This window comes from Lethenteron reissneri, unplaced genomic scaffold (assembly GCF_015708825.2).
Source record: "Lethenteron reissneri isolate LAM-NWPU_2019-01 unplaced genomic scaffold, ASM1570882v1 scaffold_1133, whole genome shotgun sequence".
NCBI classification, from domain to species: domain Eukaryota; kingdom Metazoa; phylum Chordata; class Hyperoartia; order Petromyzontiformes; family Petromyzontidae; genus Lethenteron; species Lethenteron reissneri.
Window position 1 is genome coordinate 27,993 of NW_026890820.1, and position 17,769 is coordinate 45,761.

The window sequence follows — 17,769 nt, forward strand, 5'->3', positions numbered from 1 at the left end:
GTGCTGCCCCTCCCCCCACCCTCCCCTGGTCACACGGGAAGTGACGTCACCAGGTGCTGCCCCTCCCCCCACCCTCCCCTGGTCACACGGGAAGTGACGTCACCCAGGTACTGCCCCTCCCCCCACCCTCCCCTGGTCACACGGGAAGTGACGTCACCCAGGTACTGCCCCTCCCCTTTATCCCCCTGGTCACACCGGAAGTGACGTCATCATGCGCTGCCCCTCCCCCCACCCTCTCTCAGCTTCGCGCCATTTCCCCTGCGGACGCAGTCGCTGAGAGGAGTCCCCTAGAGACACACGAGGGACCCCCTTAGACCCCCTTAGACCCCCTCGCAGACACACAGAGATCCCTTCGCGAGACCAGGGAACAACCCCCTCGCCACCACCGCCCACAACAACAACAACAATCAGGGAGCCTTGCAGCAGCAGCAACAGCAGCAGCCTCCATCGCTGCTGAGACGGGAGAGCTCCCTTCTCTGAGGTGATCCTGAGGTGATTCAGGGACCCCCCGCCGCGAAAAGTGAACCCCCAAAATGAGGGGACTACTGCTACTACTAAGTCTGCTGCTGCTGCACACAGGGAGAGGCGAGGAACAGAGCAGCAAGTGTCAGGTAACGGGGCCTCTTACCCCCCAACGCATCATCACCCCCTCACTCTGAGGCACCGTGTAGGTGAAATATTAAAGTTAATAAAATAAAATAAAAATTACGACGTTTAGGAGGAAAAAAAAGCTTCCGAAACGTCGTGATTTTTATTTTCGGTAAAGTCACGTTGGTAAAATATTAAAGTTAATAAAAATAAATAAAAATCACGACGTTTCGGATGACGGAAGCTTGTGTTGCCTCCGAAACGTCGTGATTTTTATTTTATTTTACTTTTATTAATTTTATTTTATTAATCTCATACTCTCAGGTGCTTTCGGTAAAGTCACCGCGTAGGTAAAACATTAAAATTAATTAAAATATAATAAAAAATCACGACGTTTCGGCGGCAACACAAGCCTCCGTCATCCGAAACGTCGTGATTTTTATTTTATTTTTTATTAATTTTTATTCTATTTTACTTTTATTAACTTTAATGTTTCACCTAGACGGTAACTTTACCGAAAACAGCAAAGAGTATGAGTCCTTGCAGTCACGAAAGCTTCAAATCTCGCATCCTTATCCCCTTCATCCCCTTTTCAAGATCGTTCGTCAGCAACCCACCCCCTTAGAAGCGCCCGCTCGCTCTCCACGCATCCCCCTCGTCCCCTTTTGCTGCCTATGGGGCCGTCCATAAATGACGTCACGCGATTTTTGACACCCCCCCTCGTGACATGACGTCACAAAAGTCAGACCTCCCCCCCTCTCAATTATGACGTCATAAAACTCTGCCCCCCCCCTTGTCACATGACGTCACAAAAAGTCAGACCTCCCCCCCCTCAATTATGACGTCATAAAGCTCTGCCCCCCCTTGTCACATGACGTCACAAAAAGTCAGACCTCCCCCTCTCAATTATGACGTCATAAAGCTCTGCCCCCCCTCGTCACATGACGTCACAAAAGTCAGACCTCCCACCTCTCAATTATGACGTCATAAAAGTCTGCCCCCCCTCGTCACATGACGTCACAAAAAGTCAGACCCCCCCCCTCAATTATGACGTCATAAAGCTCTGCCCCCCCTCGTCACATGACGTCACAAAAAGTCAGACCTCCCCCTCTCAATTATGACGTCATAAAACTCTGCCCCCCCTCGTCACATGACGTCACAAAAAGTCAGACCTCCCCCCCCTCTCAATTATGACGTCATAAAGCTCTGCCCCCCTCGTCACATGACGTCACAAAAAGTCAGACCCCCCCCTCAATTATGACGTCATAAAACTGCCCCCCTCGTGACATGACGTCACAAAAGTCAGACCCCCCCTCTCAATTATGACGTCATAAAGCTCTGCCCCCCCCCCCCTCGTGACATGACGTCACAAAAGTCAGCCCCCCCCTCTCAATTATGACGTCATAAAGCTCTGCCCCCCCCCTCGTGACATGACGTCACAAAAAGTCAGACCCCCCCTCTCTCAATTATGACGTCACAAAGCTCTGCCCCCCCCCCTCGTCACATGACGTCACAAAAAGTCAGACCTCCCCCCCTCAATTATGACGTCATAAAACTAATGTTTACAATCCTACTCATTGACATGTAAATGTTTTCCCTACCCCCTCCCTCTCTCTGCCTCCGCCCCCCTCTGTCTATTTAAGGCCTCGCCACAGAGACGATCACCCCTCTCTGTGCCTGTGTTGCTCTCTCTCTGTGTATCTTGGTGATGTCTGTCTGCTTATATGTCTGTCTATAGTTTTATGGTTAGATTCTATGTCGCTATTTCATTATACCTGACGACGATTGCTTGTGTTGCAATCGAAACGTCGTATGCTATTTAATTTATTATTTTATCTATACACGTCACTTTACCGAAAGAACCAAAGAATAATTCCTGCAGTCACGAAAGCTCCAAAAATTAAGATTGTCCCAACAGAGTCGCCGCGCCCCTGCCCCTCCGCCGCTTTGCCTCGCAGGGAAAGATGGAGCGCCAGCAGCAGGAGGAGGAGGAGGTGGAGGTGGTGGGCGTCGTCGGCGCTGCGGGGGAAGAGGGCGGCGTCGTCCTGTTCCAGCGGCAGCGCCGGCAGAAGCGCAACTGGCTCATCCCGGCAATCAGCGTCGCCGAAAACGACCGCGGTCCCTTCCCCAAGCATCTGGTTCAGGTAAAGGCCTCCCCCCTCCCCTCTTCCCTCCCCTCACCCCCTCTACCTCCAGAGCCGGCTCAGCCGCTAAGCGACCCTTGCGATTGCAAAGGGCCCCGTGGCCAGCAGAGGGCCCCCTAGAGTCACTGCTAGCGAGTGGGTGAAAAAAATTATACATCAAAGGGGCCTCCAACCAAATTTTGCTTAGGGCCACCAAAGGTCTAGGGCCGGTTCTGTCTACCCCCATGACCCTCCCCCGCCGGCGTTGAAGTTGACTAGCGCTGTCGCGGCGGTCGTAACGGCGGTGGTGGCAGTTCGGCGGTGGTGACGCGGCTCTCACCTCGCGGCAAGGAAGGTGGTCCTGGGTTCGATCCGTGCTGCCTACGTTTAACCCCCTGTTTCGGCAGTGTGTGAATGTCATGCGTTTGGTGAGTGTAAGGGTGAATGTGTGTGTGCATGTGGCTAAAACACAGCAAGTTGGTACAGTAGGGGGCACAGGTGGTGCATCAGCCAGTCATCTCGGTCATCTCGGTCAGTCGACCCGTGGCACCTGCTGGGTCTGCCCCGTGACCTCCTGCCAGCGGGTGTTCGACACTTCACGTGGCAGCCTCAAGGTGCACTTGGCCTGGCACAAGCGTCGTGGTGACGTCACCGCCACTTAGTGGCGAATGGCGGTTGTTGTTGGGGTTTGTGGTGGTGTATTTAGCATGCCATACATCAGCATGCGATGTTTGTGTGTGTGTGTGTACGCATGTATATATGTTGGCGGAGCTGTTGCCAATTGGTTAGCACGCACTACGCTCTGATTTCCACTTACAGCTCACACGCAGTGACGGTGATCTGAACCTTGGTCTCAAATAAGTACCCGGTGCGATGTATAACCGTCTCCACTGGAGAGACAAAGGCGGCCGGGTGTGTTGGTAACTGCATATCACACCCCCTCGCGCGCCACGCCGGCCTTCATGTTTGCTGCTGCTCGCAAACTGCACTTGCCCCAGCAGTCTGTTGAAGGCTATCCGGGGTACCTTTGCGTACATGTATCCACGCGATGTTCGAGCGTAGCTATCGTGTAGGTCAGGGGTCGGGAACCTTTTTGACTGGGAGAGCCGTAAAAGCCAAATATTTCTAAATATATTTCATTGAGAGCCATATAGTGTAATTTTTAACGAATAATAAATTAAATACCGATTTAAAGCTTTCGTGACTGCAGGGATTCATCTTCTTGGTTCTTTCTGTAAAGTAACGTAGAAGGGAAGTAATAAAATAATAAAAATAAAACATTTTATTTTATTATGTTTTATTTTTATTATTTTATTACTTCCCTTCTACGTGACTTTAGCGAAAGAACCAAGAAGATAAATTAAATGTCTTACTTTTAATGCGACTTCTGGTGCCGCGTGGTTTTGCTGATGGCCTTGTGTAGTCTGGTTCGTACGACGTGGTGAGGTTGAGCTTCGTGCAGGCGTTGAGGCCCCGTGACCCGTGAAATTTATCTTCAAAACTAATTTCTGTTTACTTAACAATGACACGGTATTATTAATCAATATCACAAGTATTTTAAAAGGAGTTCCAAACTGATTTTTGTATTTTTTTTTCAACTCAAAATTGTCTGGGAGCCATATGCCGTCACCAGAAGAGCCATATATGGCTCGCGAGCCACAGGTTCTCGACCGCTGGTGCAGAGCGTAACGCCGCCCCCTGCCGCCTCCCCTGCGCCTTCGCACGTGCGCCCCCACAGATAAAATCGAACGCGCACGGGAAAGTGCACTACAGCATCGTGGGGCCTGGCGCCGACCTGAACCCCATCGGGGTTTTCATCGTGGACTCCGTGACCGGGCGCCTCTCCGTCACCAAGACCCTGGACCGCGAGCTCGTCGCAGAGTATCTGGTGAGGCACGCACGCACGCACCACACACCCCCCGTGTGTGTTGGCGTAGCGAGGTCCAGGCCTCTATTGTGGAGTTTTACTGGTAGGAACGAAGTGAACCAGCCTACAATAGATTATATCGTCCGTCCGTCCGATGTCCGATTAGGTGTAGCAACATCGCCCCGCTACTGCAAACACTTGGCAGGACCCTACAAAAACCTTTAGACTCAGTGAGGCTTTCCTGGCTAAACAAGTGTAACATTCCCTTATAATTCCCTGAGATAGCTTTTAATTAAAAAACCTTTAGACTCAGTGAGGCTTTCCTGGCTAAACAAGTGTAACATTCCCTTATAATTCCCTGAGATTGCTTTTAATTAAAACATTTAAATTAACAATTAACTCACAGCGGCCTAAAGCCTACAGCTAGGCCTAAAGCCTAGAACTAGGCCTCAAACTCTCCCTTCGTATCGTACCCCCGCCATTTCATTTTATTATAGCCATTCATTTGTTCGTTCCTACCAGCCCAGCCCGCAGGGACCTGTTCTCAAATGTCCTGTCCCCCGGGCCACTCGGTCAATGTCAACATTTCCGGGATGCAAGCCCCTCCCGCTACCTGGTGGCAAAAACATTAAATTCTCTAAGTACCAATATTACTCAATTATATTCATATTACCGCGACATTAAAAGAACCTTAACGCGGCTAGAACGGTTTTGTTTTTTTTTCGCGGAGAATTTAGATCTCGGGGTTCGGGTAATTCAATCGGGGCGGTTTACCTAATTTCATTTACAATTTTCAATATCACGAGTAAAATATTAACGTCCGAAACAAAGGGCGTCAACGTTTGCGGATCAACCTGCAATCGGCTTCGCAGCCCAGCGGACCTCCAGGAGTACCGTCGCGGTTCGTCGGTGGTCCAGGTACTACTCTCAGAGAACCACTACGTTGCGTGTGTGTTGCGTGTGTGTTGCGTGTGCGTTGCGTGTGCGTTGCGTGTGCGTTGCGTGTGCGTTGCGTGTGTGTTGCGTGTGCGTTGCGTGTGTGTTGCGTGCCCGCTGCAGCTGAAGGGCCACGCGGTGGATGTGAACGGGCATCCTGTGGAGAATCCCGTAGATCTCCTCATTAAAGTGATCGACCTCAACGACAACAGGCCCAACTTCGACGCGACCGTGTTCCAGGGCTCCGTGGATGAGGGCTCCCCACCAGGTGCGGCGTGCGGACGGGCACAGACGGGCGCGGCGGTGACGGGGGTGTGATAGTGACAGCACCTGCCTGGGTGTTTTGTAACAACGGACACTTCCACCCCCACAACTCTCAATTGGTGATAGGGCAGTTGTGGAGAGAGTGGAGAGCTTACCATACCTGGGCAGTGTGCTCATGACCAGCTCCGGTTTGACTCCACTCTCACAACTCTCAATTGGTGATAGGGCAGTTGTGGAGAGAGTGGAGAGTTTCTCATACCTGGGCAGTGTGCTCATGACCAGCTCCGGTTTGACTCCACTCCCACAACTCTCAATTGGTGATAGGGCAGTTGTGGAGAGAGTGGAGAGCTTACCCATACCTGGGCAATGTGCTCATGACCAGCTCCGGTTTGACAGCAGAGGTCTCGCTCTGAATCAGTCGAGCGGCATTATCTTTTCATCGGTTGCGTAACGCTGTATGGTAGCTACCTGGTCTGTTGCGCCGCACGAAGCTTCAGGTCTTCTCGGACACAGTCATTCCCTCCCTTCTCTACGCTTGCGAAACGTGGACCCCCCTAATGGAACATCTTCGCCGGTTGGAAACATTTAGGCTTGCCTGCCTACGATTCATCCTGGGTTTGACCAGGCTGGATTGTGTGAGGAGCTCACGTATCCTTGAAAGATCTGGACAAAGTCCCATCCGTGAGCTCCTCCGGCATATGGCTGGGTCATGTAGCCCGCATGCCCAGTTACCGCATGCCGAAACAGCTTTTGTTTGGCCGGATCGAGGGGGCTAAACGGGCGCGGCACGGGCTAGAGAAGAGATGGAGTGAATATAATGTTTGTTCTTTAGAGTCACCATGTCCACGCATCCCTCCCTGCCCTCCCTCCCCCGGCAGGCACGCCAGTGATGACGGTAACGGCGAGTGACAAGGACGACGCCTTATCGGCCAACGGCATGATCCGCTACAGGATCTTGTCGCAGATTCCCAAGGTGCCCGTGGACCGCCTGTTCACCATCGACAACACCACAGGCGTCATCAGCACCATCGCCGCCGGGCTGGACCGCGAGGTGGGTCGTTGTCCCGCGGTAACCGCCGCCGATTGGCCGATGTCGGTCCGGGGGGTGGTGGCTAATCTCTGGGGTTGTGTGTACGGTGTTACACTCGTGTTGTCGGTGTGTATATGCACGTACGTTGAGCGTCTGTCGCGCACCGTACGTCGTAGACGACCGCGCTGAACGGAGGTGCGAGGGAAGGGCGACAGGCTTAACACGAAAAGCGGATCTGAAGAAACGAGTTTTCAGCTGCAGTGGCTTCTTAATTCTAAAGCTTTCGTGACTGCGGGGATTCATCTTCTTGGTTCTTTCGGTAAAGTCATGTAGAAGGGAAATAATAATATAAATAATATAAATATTAAACAATGTAAATTCTCACGACGTTTCGACTGCAACACAAGCAGCAATCGTCATCAGGTGCGAAATCCACAGCAAGACAATTTGAAAAAGTGACGGTTTTTACAATCGTGATTTGAAGCTTCCGTGGCTGCAGGAATCCATACTCTTTGGTTCATTCGGTAAAGTCACGTGGGTAGAAAATTACCAATATTTAAAAATGAAAGGTTCTGCAGTTCCACTGCTGAATTATTATTTTTTCCACCCGAGGATGACCGCTTGTGTTGGGATCGAAACGTCGTGACATTATTCTTATTTTGTTTTCTAAAGAACCAAAGAGTATATTATATACATTTTATTATTCATCATTGATCAGTTCTAGATTTTAAGCTTTCGTGACTGCAAGGTTTCATATGCTTAGGTTTTTTCGGTAAAGTCACGTGACTTTACTGAAAAAACCTAAGAATATGGCTTCTTAATGTTGTGTGCCGCGCGTATCGGAAGCGACGGTGTCGCGGCCAGCGCGCTCCGCTACGAACCCGGGCACCCGAGTTCGATTCGACACTGGTGACGGTCGACTCGGCCTCAAACGAGTAGCTGCTGCAGCGTGCAAACATCCCCACTGGGGAGACAAAGGCGGCCGGGCGTGGTGCTGGCCACCCGCCTCCTCCTCGTGCGACGTGCCGGCCTTCCGCAGTTGCCGCTCGCTTAACGGCGCTTGCCCCAACAAAGTTCTGTTGAGGCTACACGAGGAATCCTTGTCCTCGTTTGTTGATCTTTAAGGGGTGTGTCTGTGTGCCCCGTCGATGTAGCGAACGCCGCAGTACATGCTGGTGGTGCAGGCCTCGGACATGGAGGGTGACCCGGACATCGGCCTCAAGAACATGGCCACCGCCATCGTCACCGTCGCCGACAAAAACGACAATCCCCCCGAGTTTACGGGCATAACCGTACGCACCGCGCCACCACACTCACCGTGCCACCACACTCACCGTGCCACCACGCTCACCGCGCCACCACGCTCACCGTGCCACCACACGCACCGTGCCACCACACTCACCGCGCCACCACACTCACCGTGCCACCACACGCACCGTGCCACCACACGCACCGTGCCACCACACTCACCGCGCCACCACACTCACCGTGCCACCACACGCACCGTGCCACCACACTCACCGTGCCACCACACATAGCTCCGTGTGGGGCCTTACCTGGTCAAATATTTATTCTAGATTTGAAGCTTTCGTGACTGCAATGCTTCATATTCTTAGGTTTTTTCGGTAAAGTCACCTTGTAGGTAAAAACATTAAAAAGTAAAATAAAATAAAAATCACGACGTTTGTGTGTTGCCTCCGAAACGTCGTGATTTTTTTATTTTATTTTACTTTTTAATGTTTTTACCGACACGGTGACTTTACCGAAAAAACCTAAGAATATAAATATTTATTATATTTTTGAGGCTAGCGGAACAATGACCTGACGACGCCCCCCCCCCCGTCACCGTCTCCGTCACAGTTCCGCGGCACGGCGCGCGAGAACGCGGTGAACGTGACGGTGACGACGCTGACGGTGACGGACACGGACGAGCCCGGCACGCCGGCGTGGCGGGCCCGCTACGTGGTGCGCGGCGGGGACCCCGGCAAGAACTTCGCCGTGGAGACCGACCCCCGCACCAACGACGGCAGGCTCTACGTCGTCAAGGTTAGGGGCGCGGTGGTGGGGGGAGGGGGGGGTCTGTCGCACACACTGCCGTGGCGGAGACGGTGATGGTGGTCGGGTAGTGACAGTGGTGATGGTGAGGTCGTGGTGGTGATGATATGGTGGTGATGGTGGTCGGGTAGTGACAGTGGTGATGGTGAGGTCGTGGTGGTGATGATATGGTGGTCATGGTGATGGGGTAACGTAGGTGATGAGGATGATGATGGGGTAGTGGTGGTGGTGGTGGTGGTGATAATATGAGGTGGTAATGGGGCAGTGGTGATGGTGATGATGATGGAGTAGTGGTGGCGATGATGGGGGTAGTGATGGTAATGGTCGTGGTGGCGGGGGAGGGTGATGCGGTGATAATGGTGATGGGAGTGGCGTCGCAATGTTGTTGATTGGGTGGCGATGGGGGAGAGGTGGCGTGGTGGTGGTGATGCGTTGACAGGGTTGTGATGGTGAATGGGGTGGCTGATGGTGAAGCGAGGTTGACATGGCGATGGTGGTGATGGTCGCGTGATGACGATGATGATGATGATATTCTTAGGTTTTTTCGGTAAAGTCACCAGGTAGGTAAAAAACATTAAAAAGTAAAATAAAAAAATCACGACGTTTCGGAGGCAACACAAGCTTCCGTCTTCAGGTGGAACCGTCACAGCCACGACAGCCGTATCAAGTAAATGAGAGATTGCAGGAGCTACCACTCCGTTTATATAATGGTTGGAGAAAGTGGTGGGGCAAGGGCCGCATACTTACCATATTAATAAAAAGTATGCGGCCCTTGCCCCACCACCTTCTCCAACCATTATATAAACGGAGTGGTAGCTCCTGCAATCTCTCATTTACTTGATACAGCTGTCGTGGCTGTGACGGTACCACCTGAAGACGGAAGCTTGTGTTGCCTCCGAAACGTCGTGATTTTTATTTTATTTTACTTTTTTATGTTTTTACCTACACGGTGACTTTACCGAAAAAACCTAAGAATATGAATCATTGCAGTCACGAAAGCTTCAAATCTATAAGAAGATGACGATGATAGTGATGGGGAGGTGGCAAGGCGAACTTCGTGGTGATGTTGCCGATGGGTGACGGCGGTTATGACGTGGGGACGGTGGTGGTGGTGGTGGTGGTGGCGACGGTGGCTGTCACGTGACTGGCGTTGCTGGTGACTGTGCAGCGGTCGTGGCGATGTTGGTGGCGATGACGCAGCGTTTGATTGTTGGGAGGGTAACGTTTGCGTGGTGTGTGTACGACCGCAGCCCCTGGACTTTGAGACCTCGTCGGTGTACAAGCTCGTCGTCGCCGCGGAGAACGAGGTTTCGCTTGAGAGCGCGCAGTTCGGACCGGCGAGCACCGCCACCGTCACCGTGAGTGCCCGTCACTTTGCGGCCCAGATGTTTAGTCCTCGCACCAGCGCAGAAACTGACACCACCTCAGACAGCAAAACTTTAGTCGTACCCATTTATTAGTCTAACACGTAGCAGGCTTTCGCGACCAATATTATTCACGATCAACGTGTTTGGGTTTAGATCGCCGCGTTATTTATAAATGTGTCGTAACCCTCCACCACCCGACACGGCCAATCAGTAAAAACGTGTCACGTTGACAAAAGACAAAATAGTTCACTGCTTTAGCCCCCACACCGGTGTGTTGAAGCCACAACGTTTACAATTTGAGTAGCGCTGTGACGTTTCGCTGGTAATTGCATCCAGCATCATCATCGCGCAATTCGCCAGAATGTTGAGGGGCTCTGCTGTGTCTCCCGTTCTTATATAGAGCAGCAGCAGCAGCAGGGTGACGTCATCGTTAACTCAAATTGTAAATGTTGTGGCTTCAACACACCGGTGGGGGCTAAAGCAGTGAACTAATTTGTCTTTTGTCAACGTGACACTTTTTAAACCGATTGGCCGTGTCGGGTGGTGGAGGGTTACGACACATTTATAAATAACGCGGTGATCTAAACCCAAAAATGTTGATTGTGAATACCCATTTATTATTGATAATTTCCTCGGGCCAATGAGAGCGAATAACTCAAACGCCCCGATATTTAACTTGTTTCAAGTCCAGTAGACCTTTCTATCGCAATCGGTCCTGGGCCTCCCCCTAGGTCATCTCAGCCTGAAATGAGTACCTGGTGCGGTGTGTGAGCATAGCCACCGGGTGTTGACAAAGGTCGGCCGGGCGCAGTGCCGGCCACCCGCCCCCCCGACCTTCGTACAGGTGCTGCTCGCTCGCAGCACTCGTCCCCCCAACAGTCTGTCAGGGCGACACGCGGGGATCTCTCGTGACGGCCACACCACCTCCCGCACGACCGCCCGCACCGTGCCCCCCCCCCCCCCACTACCTTAACAGGCGCTCGCTAACAGCCCCTCGCCCCCCCCGCCCCCCGGTAGGTGACGGTGGAAGATGAGAACGAGGGGCCGGTGTTCGAGCCGCTGCTGAGCGAGGTGAAGCTTCCCGAGGGCCTCCCCGTGGGCCAGCGCGTGACCACCCTGGTGGCCCGCGACCCCGACACGGCGCAGAGGCAGGCCGTGCGGTGAGGCCTTCCCAGCAGGGGCGGTTTCTTCATTAGGGCGATTGGGTGACGCACCACCAATGTCATTCAACCACAGAGTCACGCTAGCCGTCACTGTGCCTCTGGATATAGTCCAATCAGCGTCATGTCACGTTCTGTGGAGTACCGCCTCTTTTTGGGCGATTTCACTCCGGCTGAGAATCGCCCCGAGTGTTCCCATAGACTTACATTCAAAGATGTTTTTTTTCGAACGGGGGCGCTGCAATGCATTCTCTACGGCTTCCGGGAGGGCTCGCACTAACGTGCTTACGTCATCATACGTAAGCACGTTTCATCCAACAATATAATTTGTCGCCACCTAGTGGAATCTTTAACAAAAGAAACTTGAGTGGATTGTATTAATAGTGAGTATAGAAACAAACAAGATGTATTGTAAGAGTCACTTTATTTTTCATTAATATTAATAAAGAAGTGAAGTTGCCTTTACATGCTTAAGCTGTTAATTTATCCATTGCATGGGTGGACCTTATCCTTATCAATCATCCAGACATTTGCCCCCCCCTGAGAGATTTTGCAGGAGCCGCCACTGTTTCCCAACCGTCCACTCCCGTCCGCTCCCGTCGCCGCCCCGGCCAGCCAACCCATCCTCCCACCCTCCGTGTCTGTGTGTGTGTGCGACTCACTCTCTGTTCGGCTGTGTGACACTCAGCTGTGTGAATCGCCTGTGTGAACTCTGTTCAGCCGAGCGACTCACCTCTTGTGTGCGACTCACTCTCTGTTCGGCTGTGTGACACTCAGCTGTGTGAATCGACTGTGTGAATTCTGTTCGGCCGAGCGACTCACCTCTTGTGTGCGACTCACTCTCTGTTCGGCTGTGTGACACTCAGCTGTGTGAATCGGCTGTGTGAATTCTGTTCGGCCGAGCGACTCACCTCTCTGTGTGCGACTCAATTCTGTTGACCTGTGCGAGACTCAGGTGCACGCGCCTCACCTGTGCGTGCGTGTGGCTGCGCGATCGGTGCCGCGTGCAGCTACACGAAGCTTTGGGTGCCGGGCGACTGGCTGGACATCGACCCCGTGAGCGGCCAGGTGACCACCGCCGTGGTGCTTGACCGCGAGGCGGCCGCCCTGGTGCACGCCAACACCTACACGGCCACCTTCCTGGCCACGGATGACGGTGAGAGCTGCCCCCCCCTCCCCACCGCGTGCCGTGCCGGCCTTCGCAGGTGCCGCTCGCACGCACGACGGCGCTTCGCCTCACCCGACGGCGCTTTGTAGAAGGCCGCTGACGAGTGCCGGGGGGTCTCTGTCGTCTCCGCGTGCCGGCGGGAGCAGGCAGCCCCGTCGCGAGCGGCACGGGGACGCTGGCGCTGCGGCTGTCGGACATCAACGACAACGCTCCGGTCGTCTGGCCCGACGAGGCCACCGCGTGCGGCGTGCCGGGCGGCGCCGCGGTCAACGTCACCGCCAGGGACGCCGACGAAGACTTCAACGGCAGCCCCTTCGGTTTCCGGCTGCCGCCCGGCAACCCCGCCCTCAACAACAACTGGACCGTCCACCGGCTCGACGGTGCGTGGTCACCACCCCCGCCCCGCCCCCCGTTGCCCGTGCTGCCCTTGAACTGCACCACCCGCACCCGTTCGCTTGCTCGCGATCGCGCGGCAATCGCTCGCTCGCCATCACGTCCTACGCTTGCACCGCCGCTCCCTGCCCGCTCTGCCCCCGCCTTGCTGCCGTTGGCCTGCGTTGTCAGCAGAGGAGGGCGGTGCAGCGTTGCACCTGCGACATGTCATCGTCCTTGCCCAGCCCACCGGTACCAAAGTAACTGAACGAGTGGTCCGTTTTTGTCAATCTGTACCCCGCGACTCATGGACAAGATCTTCTTGGTTCTTTCGGTAAAGTCGTCACGTAGAAGGGAAGTAATAAAATAATTCTCACGACGTTTCGGCCACAACGCAAGCAGCCGTCCTCAGGTGATTCAGACGCTGTCTCCCCGACAGACCTGGTCTTCACCTGAGGACGGCTGCTTGCGTTGTGGCCGAAACGTCGTGAAAATGATGTTATTATGTTTTATTTTTATTGTTTTATTATTATTTCCCTTCTACGTGACGACTTTACCGAAAGAACCAAGAAGATGAATCCCTGCAGTCACGAAAGAAGCTTTAAATTGAAATTCATCGACGAGAGTTGAGAAAATGTTTGCCGCCCCGACTCTTCGGATTCCTTCGGCGGTTTCCGAATGAGCGGCTGGTCGGGGCGTGGCCGAGAGCCGCGTCGTCATATTTTGTTTCCGGCAATGCGTACGCCGCCACGGGTTCCGCTTCACGCTCGCCGCTCGCACCGCGCTCTGCTCCCTACCCCCCCTCCCCTCCCGGCCGGCCTACAGGCAGCAGCTCGCGGCTGCGCGCGAGGGTTGCGCTGCCCGAGGGCATCTACTCGGTGCCGCTGCTCATCTCGGACTCGGGCTACCCCCCGGCTAGCGCCCTGTCGGAGCTCCGGGTGACGGTGTGCGCATGCGACCGGAACGGCGACTGCGTCGACCGCGTCGACCGCGCCGCCGGCGCCGGCCTCGGCATCGGCGCCGTCGCGTCCATCATCCTCAGCCTGCTGCTGCTGCTGCTGCTGCTCGGTGAGTCGTCGGCTTCGTCGGGGGGACCCGGTGCCGCGGACGTGGCCCCCCGGCACGGGGATCTGCGCGGCGCGATCGCCGTTGGTCGACGGAGGCTTTCGTGGTTTTTTAACGGGGCGTGCTGTCCCGGCGTGCAGTCGTGGCGCTGCTCTCCGCGGTGCACAAGAGACGCCGCGGGCGGGACCTCGTCGCCAAGCGGCCGCTCTTCGACCACGACGTGCTGGACAACGTCTTCAACTACGACGAGGAGGGCGGGGGGGAGGAGGACCGGGGGGTGAGAGGCGGCACGCCGCTCCACACACGACGCGCGGCGCGCTCGCGCGGCTAGGCGGTTCGTTTAGGCGGTGCGACGGTGCGGTGCGCCCGGTGCGGTGAGACGGCGGCGGCGGCACGGCGAGTTTGCGGTGCGGCGAGACGGTGATGCGGGTTGGGGACAGTAGCGCCGTTTGACTGTCCAGCGAGAGACTCTCTCGCGGCGGCGGCGGTGCCTACGTGTCCACGCGCCGGCGCGGTGAAACAACGGCGCGGTGAGCCGGCGTGACGGTGCGTATTGCGTTCGCCGGCGCAGGACTACGACCCGGCGCAGCTGCAGCTCCTGAGCGAGCTGCTGCGACTCGGGGCGCCGTACCTCAAGGGCCCCGGCGTCGTGCACCACCCGGACGAGTGGCCGTTGGTGGCCGAGCCGTGCCACCCGTCCCGCTCGGGGGCACCGCACCCCAGTGACATGGGCGACTTCATCAACGAGGTGGGTGGTGACGGGGGGGGGGGGAGAGGTGGCAAACGTCGCACGCACGCAGGGGATGGAACCGCACACGACCGAACCCAGCGCCGCGCACGTGAACCGCCGCCGCCATCGCCACCACCATCACCACATTCACTGCCATCACCATTACCACCATCACTGCCATCACCACTGCCATCACCACCACCACCATCACCATCATCACTGCCATCACCACCACCATCACCATCATCACTGCCATCACCATCACCACCATCACCACCATCACCATCATCACTGCCATCACCACCATCACCACCATCACCATCACCACCATCACCATCATCACTGCCATCACCACCACCATCAGCATCACCACCACCATCACCACCACCATCACCATCATCACTGCCATCACCACCATCACCACCACCACCATCACCACCAATACTCACCTTCAGTAGTAATCTCAGCTACCACCATCACCAGAAATGAATCCACACGAGTCAATATGCTAATGAGCACTCGTCCCTCCCACCCACCTCATACACACACACACAAGACAAAGATCCCCCGTGTAGCCTTAACAGACTGTAGGGGCAAGTGCTGTTAGCGAGTAGCACCTATGAAGGCCGGCACGGCACACGAGGGGGTGGGTGGCCAGCACCACACCCGACTGCCTTTGCCTCTCCAGTGGCGATGTTTACACACCGCACCAGGTACTCACTTGAGGCTGAGTCTACCTAGGGGAGGCCCAGGACCGGTTCAAATAATCGTCACTGACGGTGTTGGCCGTGAGCGGGAATTGAACTCGGGTCGCCGCGTTCGTAACGCCTTCAATTAGCGCAGTTGGCTACGTACGGTGAAATGGAAGTTGTACATGTACACATACGTAGCGCAGCGCACTGGCCACTACACCACTGCTCCACCACGCGGTGCACAGCGTGTAGATGATGATGTCGTCTCCATCGTGGGTGATGTCGTCGTTGCTGCCGATGCAATTGCTGATATTCTTAGGTTTTTTCGGTAAAGTCACCATGTAGGTAAAACATTAAAATTAATTAAAGTCAAATAAAATAATGTACTTTTATAAATTTTAATGTTTTTACCTACACGGTGACTTTACCGAAAAAACCTAAGAATATGAATCCTTGCAGTCACGAAAGCTTCAAATCTAGAAGCAATTGCCGATCTTGTTGATGCCATGGCTACATTTTGTCATTGCTACTCGCGTCGTCGTCGTCATCGGCTGTCGATGCTAATGACGTCATCGTCGGTGCCGATGTTTGTATCATTGCTGATGCTTTTACAAACATCATCATTGTCATCGGCTGTCGATGACGTCATCGTCGTTGCTGACGTCGTTAACGTCATCGTTTGTCTCCCGTGTTTTTTTTGGCGGCGGTGGTGGTGGTGGTGATGGGGGTGGCGGTGATGGTGGTGGTGGTGGTGGGGGTGGTGGTGGGGGTGGGGGTGGTGGTGGGGGTGGTGGTGGGGGTGGTGTTGGTGGTGGTGATGATGGTGGCGATGGTGGTGTTGGCGGCGGTGTTGGCGGTGGTGGCGGTGGCGGTGGCGGCGGTAATGGTGGTGGTGGTGATCTGACTTCCAGGGCCTGCTCACGGCCGACAGCGACACGATGGCAGCCCCCTACGACTCTCTGCACGTGTTCCACTACGAGGGCTCCGGCTCGCTGGCCGGCTCCTTGCTCAGCTCGCTCGACTCGTTGAGCTCGGGGGGGGAGGGGGGCGGCAGCGGCGGCAGCGGCGACGACCACGACTACGACCGTCTCAACTCGTGGGGGCCGCACTTCCGTAAGCTCGCCGACTTGTACGGCTGCGGCTGTGACGACTGAGACCCCCCCCACCACCACCCACCACCCACCACCCTGCCCCCCACCACCTCCTCTCAACGCCACTCTCTCCTCATCGTCACCCCCCCCCCCCACCTCCGCTCATGCCCCCCCCCCCACACACACGCACCTGTCAACCTCGCCTACCCCAGCGCCCACCCACCACCACCCTGCCCCCCACCACCTCCTCTCAACGCCACTCTCTCCTCATCGTCGTCATCCCCCCCCACCTCCGCTCATGCCCCCCCCACACACACACGCACCTGTCAGTCTCGCCTACCCCAGCGCCCACCCACCACCACCCTGCCCCCCACCACCACCTCCTCTCAACCCCACTCTCTCCTCATCGTCGTCATCCCCCCCCACCTCCGCTCATGCCCCCCCCACACACACACGCACCTGTCAGTCTCGCCTACCCCAGCGCCCACCCACCACCACCCTGCCCCCCACCACCACCTCCTCTCAACCCCACTCTCTCCTCATCGTCATTCTACCCCCCCCCCCCCACCGTGCACCTCCGCTCATGCCCCCCACAGCCTCGCCTAGCCCAGTGTCCACCCACCACCACCCTGCCCCCCACCACCTCCTCTCAACGCCACTCTCTCCTCGTCGTCATCCGCCCCCCCCACCTCCGCTCATGCCCCCCCACACACGCACCTGTCAGCCTCGCCTAGCCCAGTGCCCACCCACCACCACCCTGCCCCCCACCACCACCTCTCAACGCCACTCTCTCCTCGTCATCATCCCACCCCCCCCGCCCACCATGCACCTCCACTCATGCTCCCCACACACACAGCCTCGCCTACCCCAGCGCCCACCCACCACAACAGCGGCACCGGCTGGACCGCCGATCCACCAGCCAGCAGCCCGCCTGCCCGCTGGCAGCAATTTTGAGTTTGGAGGCTACTCCTTGTTTTCTTCTTTTGGGGGGGAGCGGAGGTATAACCCGACAGGAGGACGAGGCGACGGTTCGTGTAACGTCTTCGTGGTACGAGGGACGACACCGTGATGGTTCCTCCAGCCCCGGGAGTGCCCGGCGAGGGGAAATCTGCGTTGGTTCAAGACGCGATTCCGTATCTGTGGGTACGGACGAAGCCGACCCTGCGTCGGGTTTACGATGTGTTTAGAAACCCGGTAGCTTTTTAGAAAGTCCTCCGCGTCGCGACCTTGGACGAGAGAGGTTCCTTGTCGACGAATTGGC

General features: G+C 55.6%; 1 protein-coding gene across 1 annotated transcript; it reads left to right on the forward strand.

The window, feature by feature from the left end:
• The first annotated feature begins 283 nt into the window (after positions 1-283).
• LOC133361544 (cadherin-2-like) lies at positions 284-16,603 on the forward strand. Its single transcript, XM_061580471.1, has 15 exons — positions 284-611; positions 2,547-2,732; positions 4,450-4,599; positions 5,638-5,782; positions 6,657-6,829; positions 7,963-8,100; positions 8,669-8,854; positions 10,114-10,221; positions 11,248-11,390; positions 12,401-12,546; positions 12,705-12,938; positions 13,756-13,998; positions 14,136-14,272; positions 14,567-14,743; positions 16,329-16,603. Exons 1-15 carry the CDS (start codon positions 534-536, stop codon positions 16,569-16,571), a joined length of 2,487 nt encoding a protein of 828 aa, XP_061436455.1. The 5' UTR covers positions 284-533; the 3' UTR covers positions 16,572-16,603.
• Positions 16,604-17,769: the final 1,166 nt, after the last annotated feature.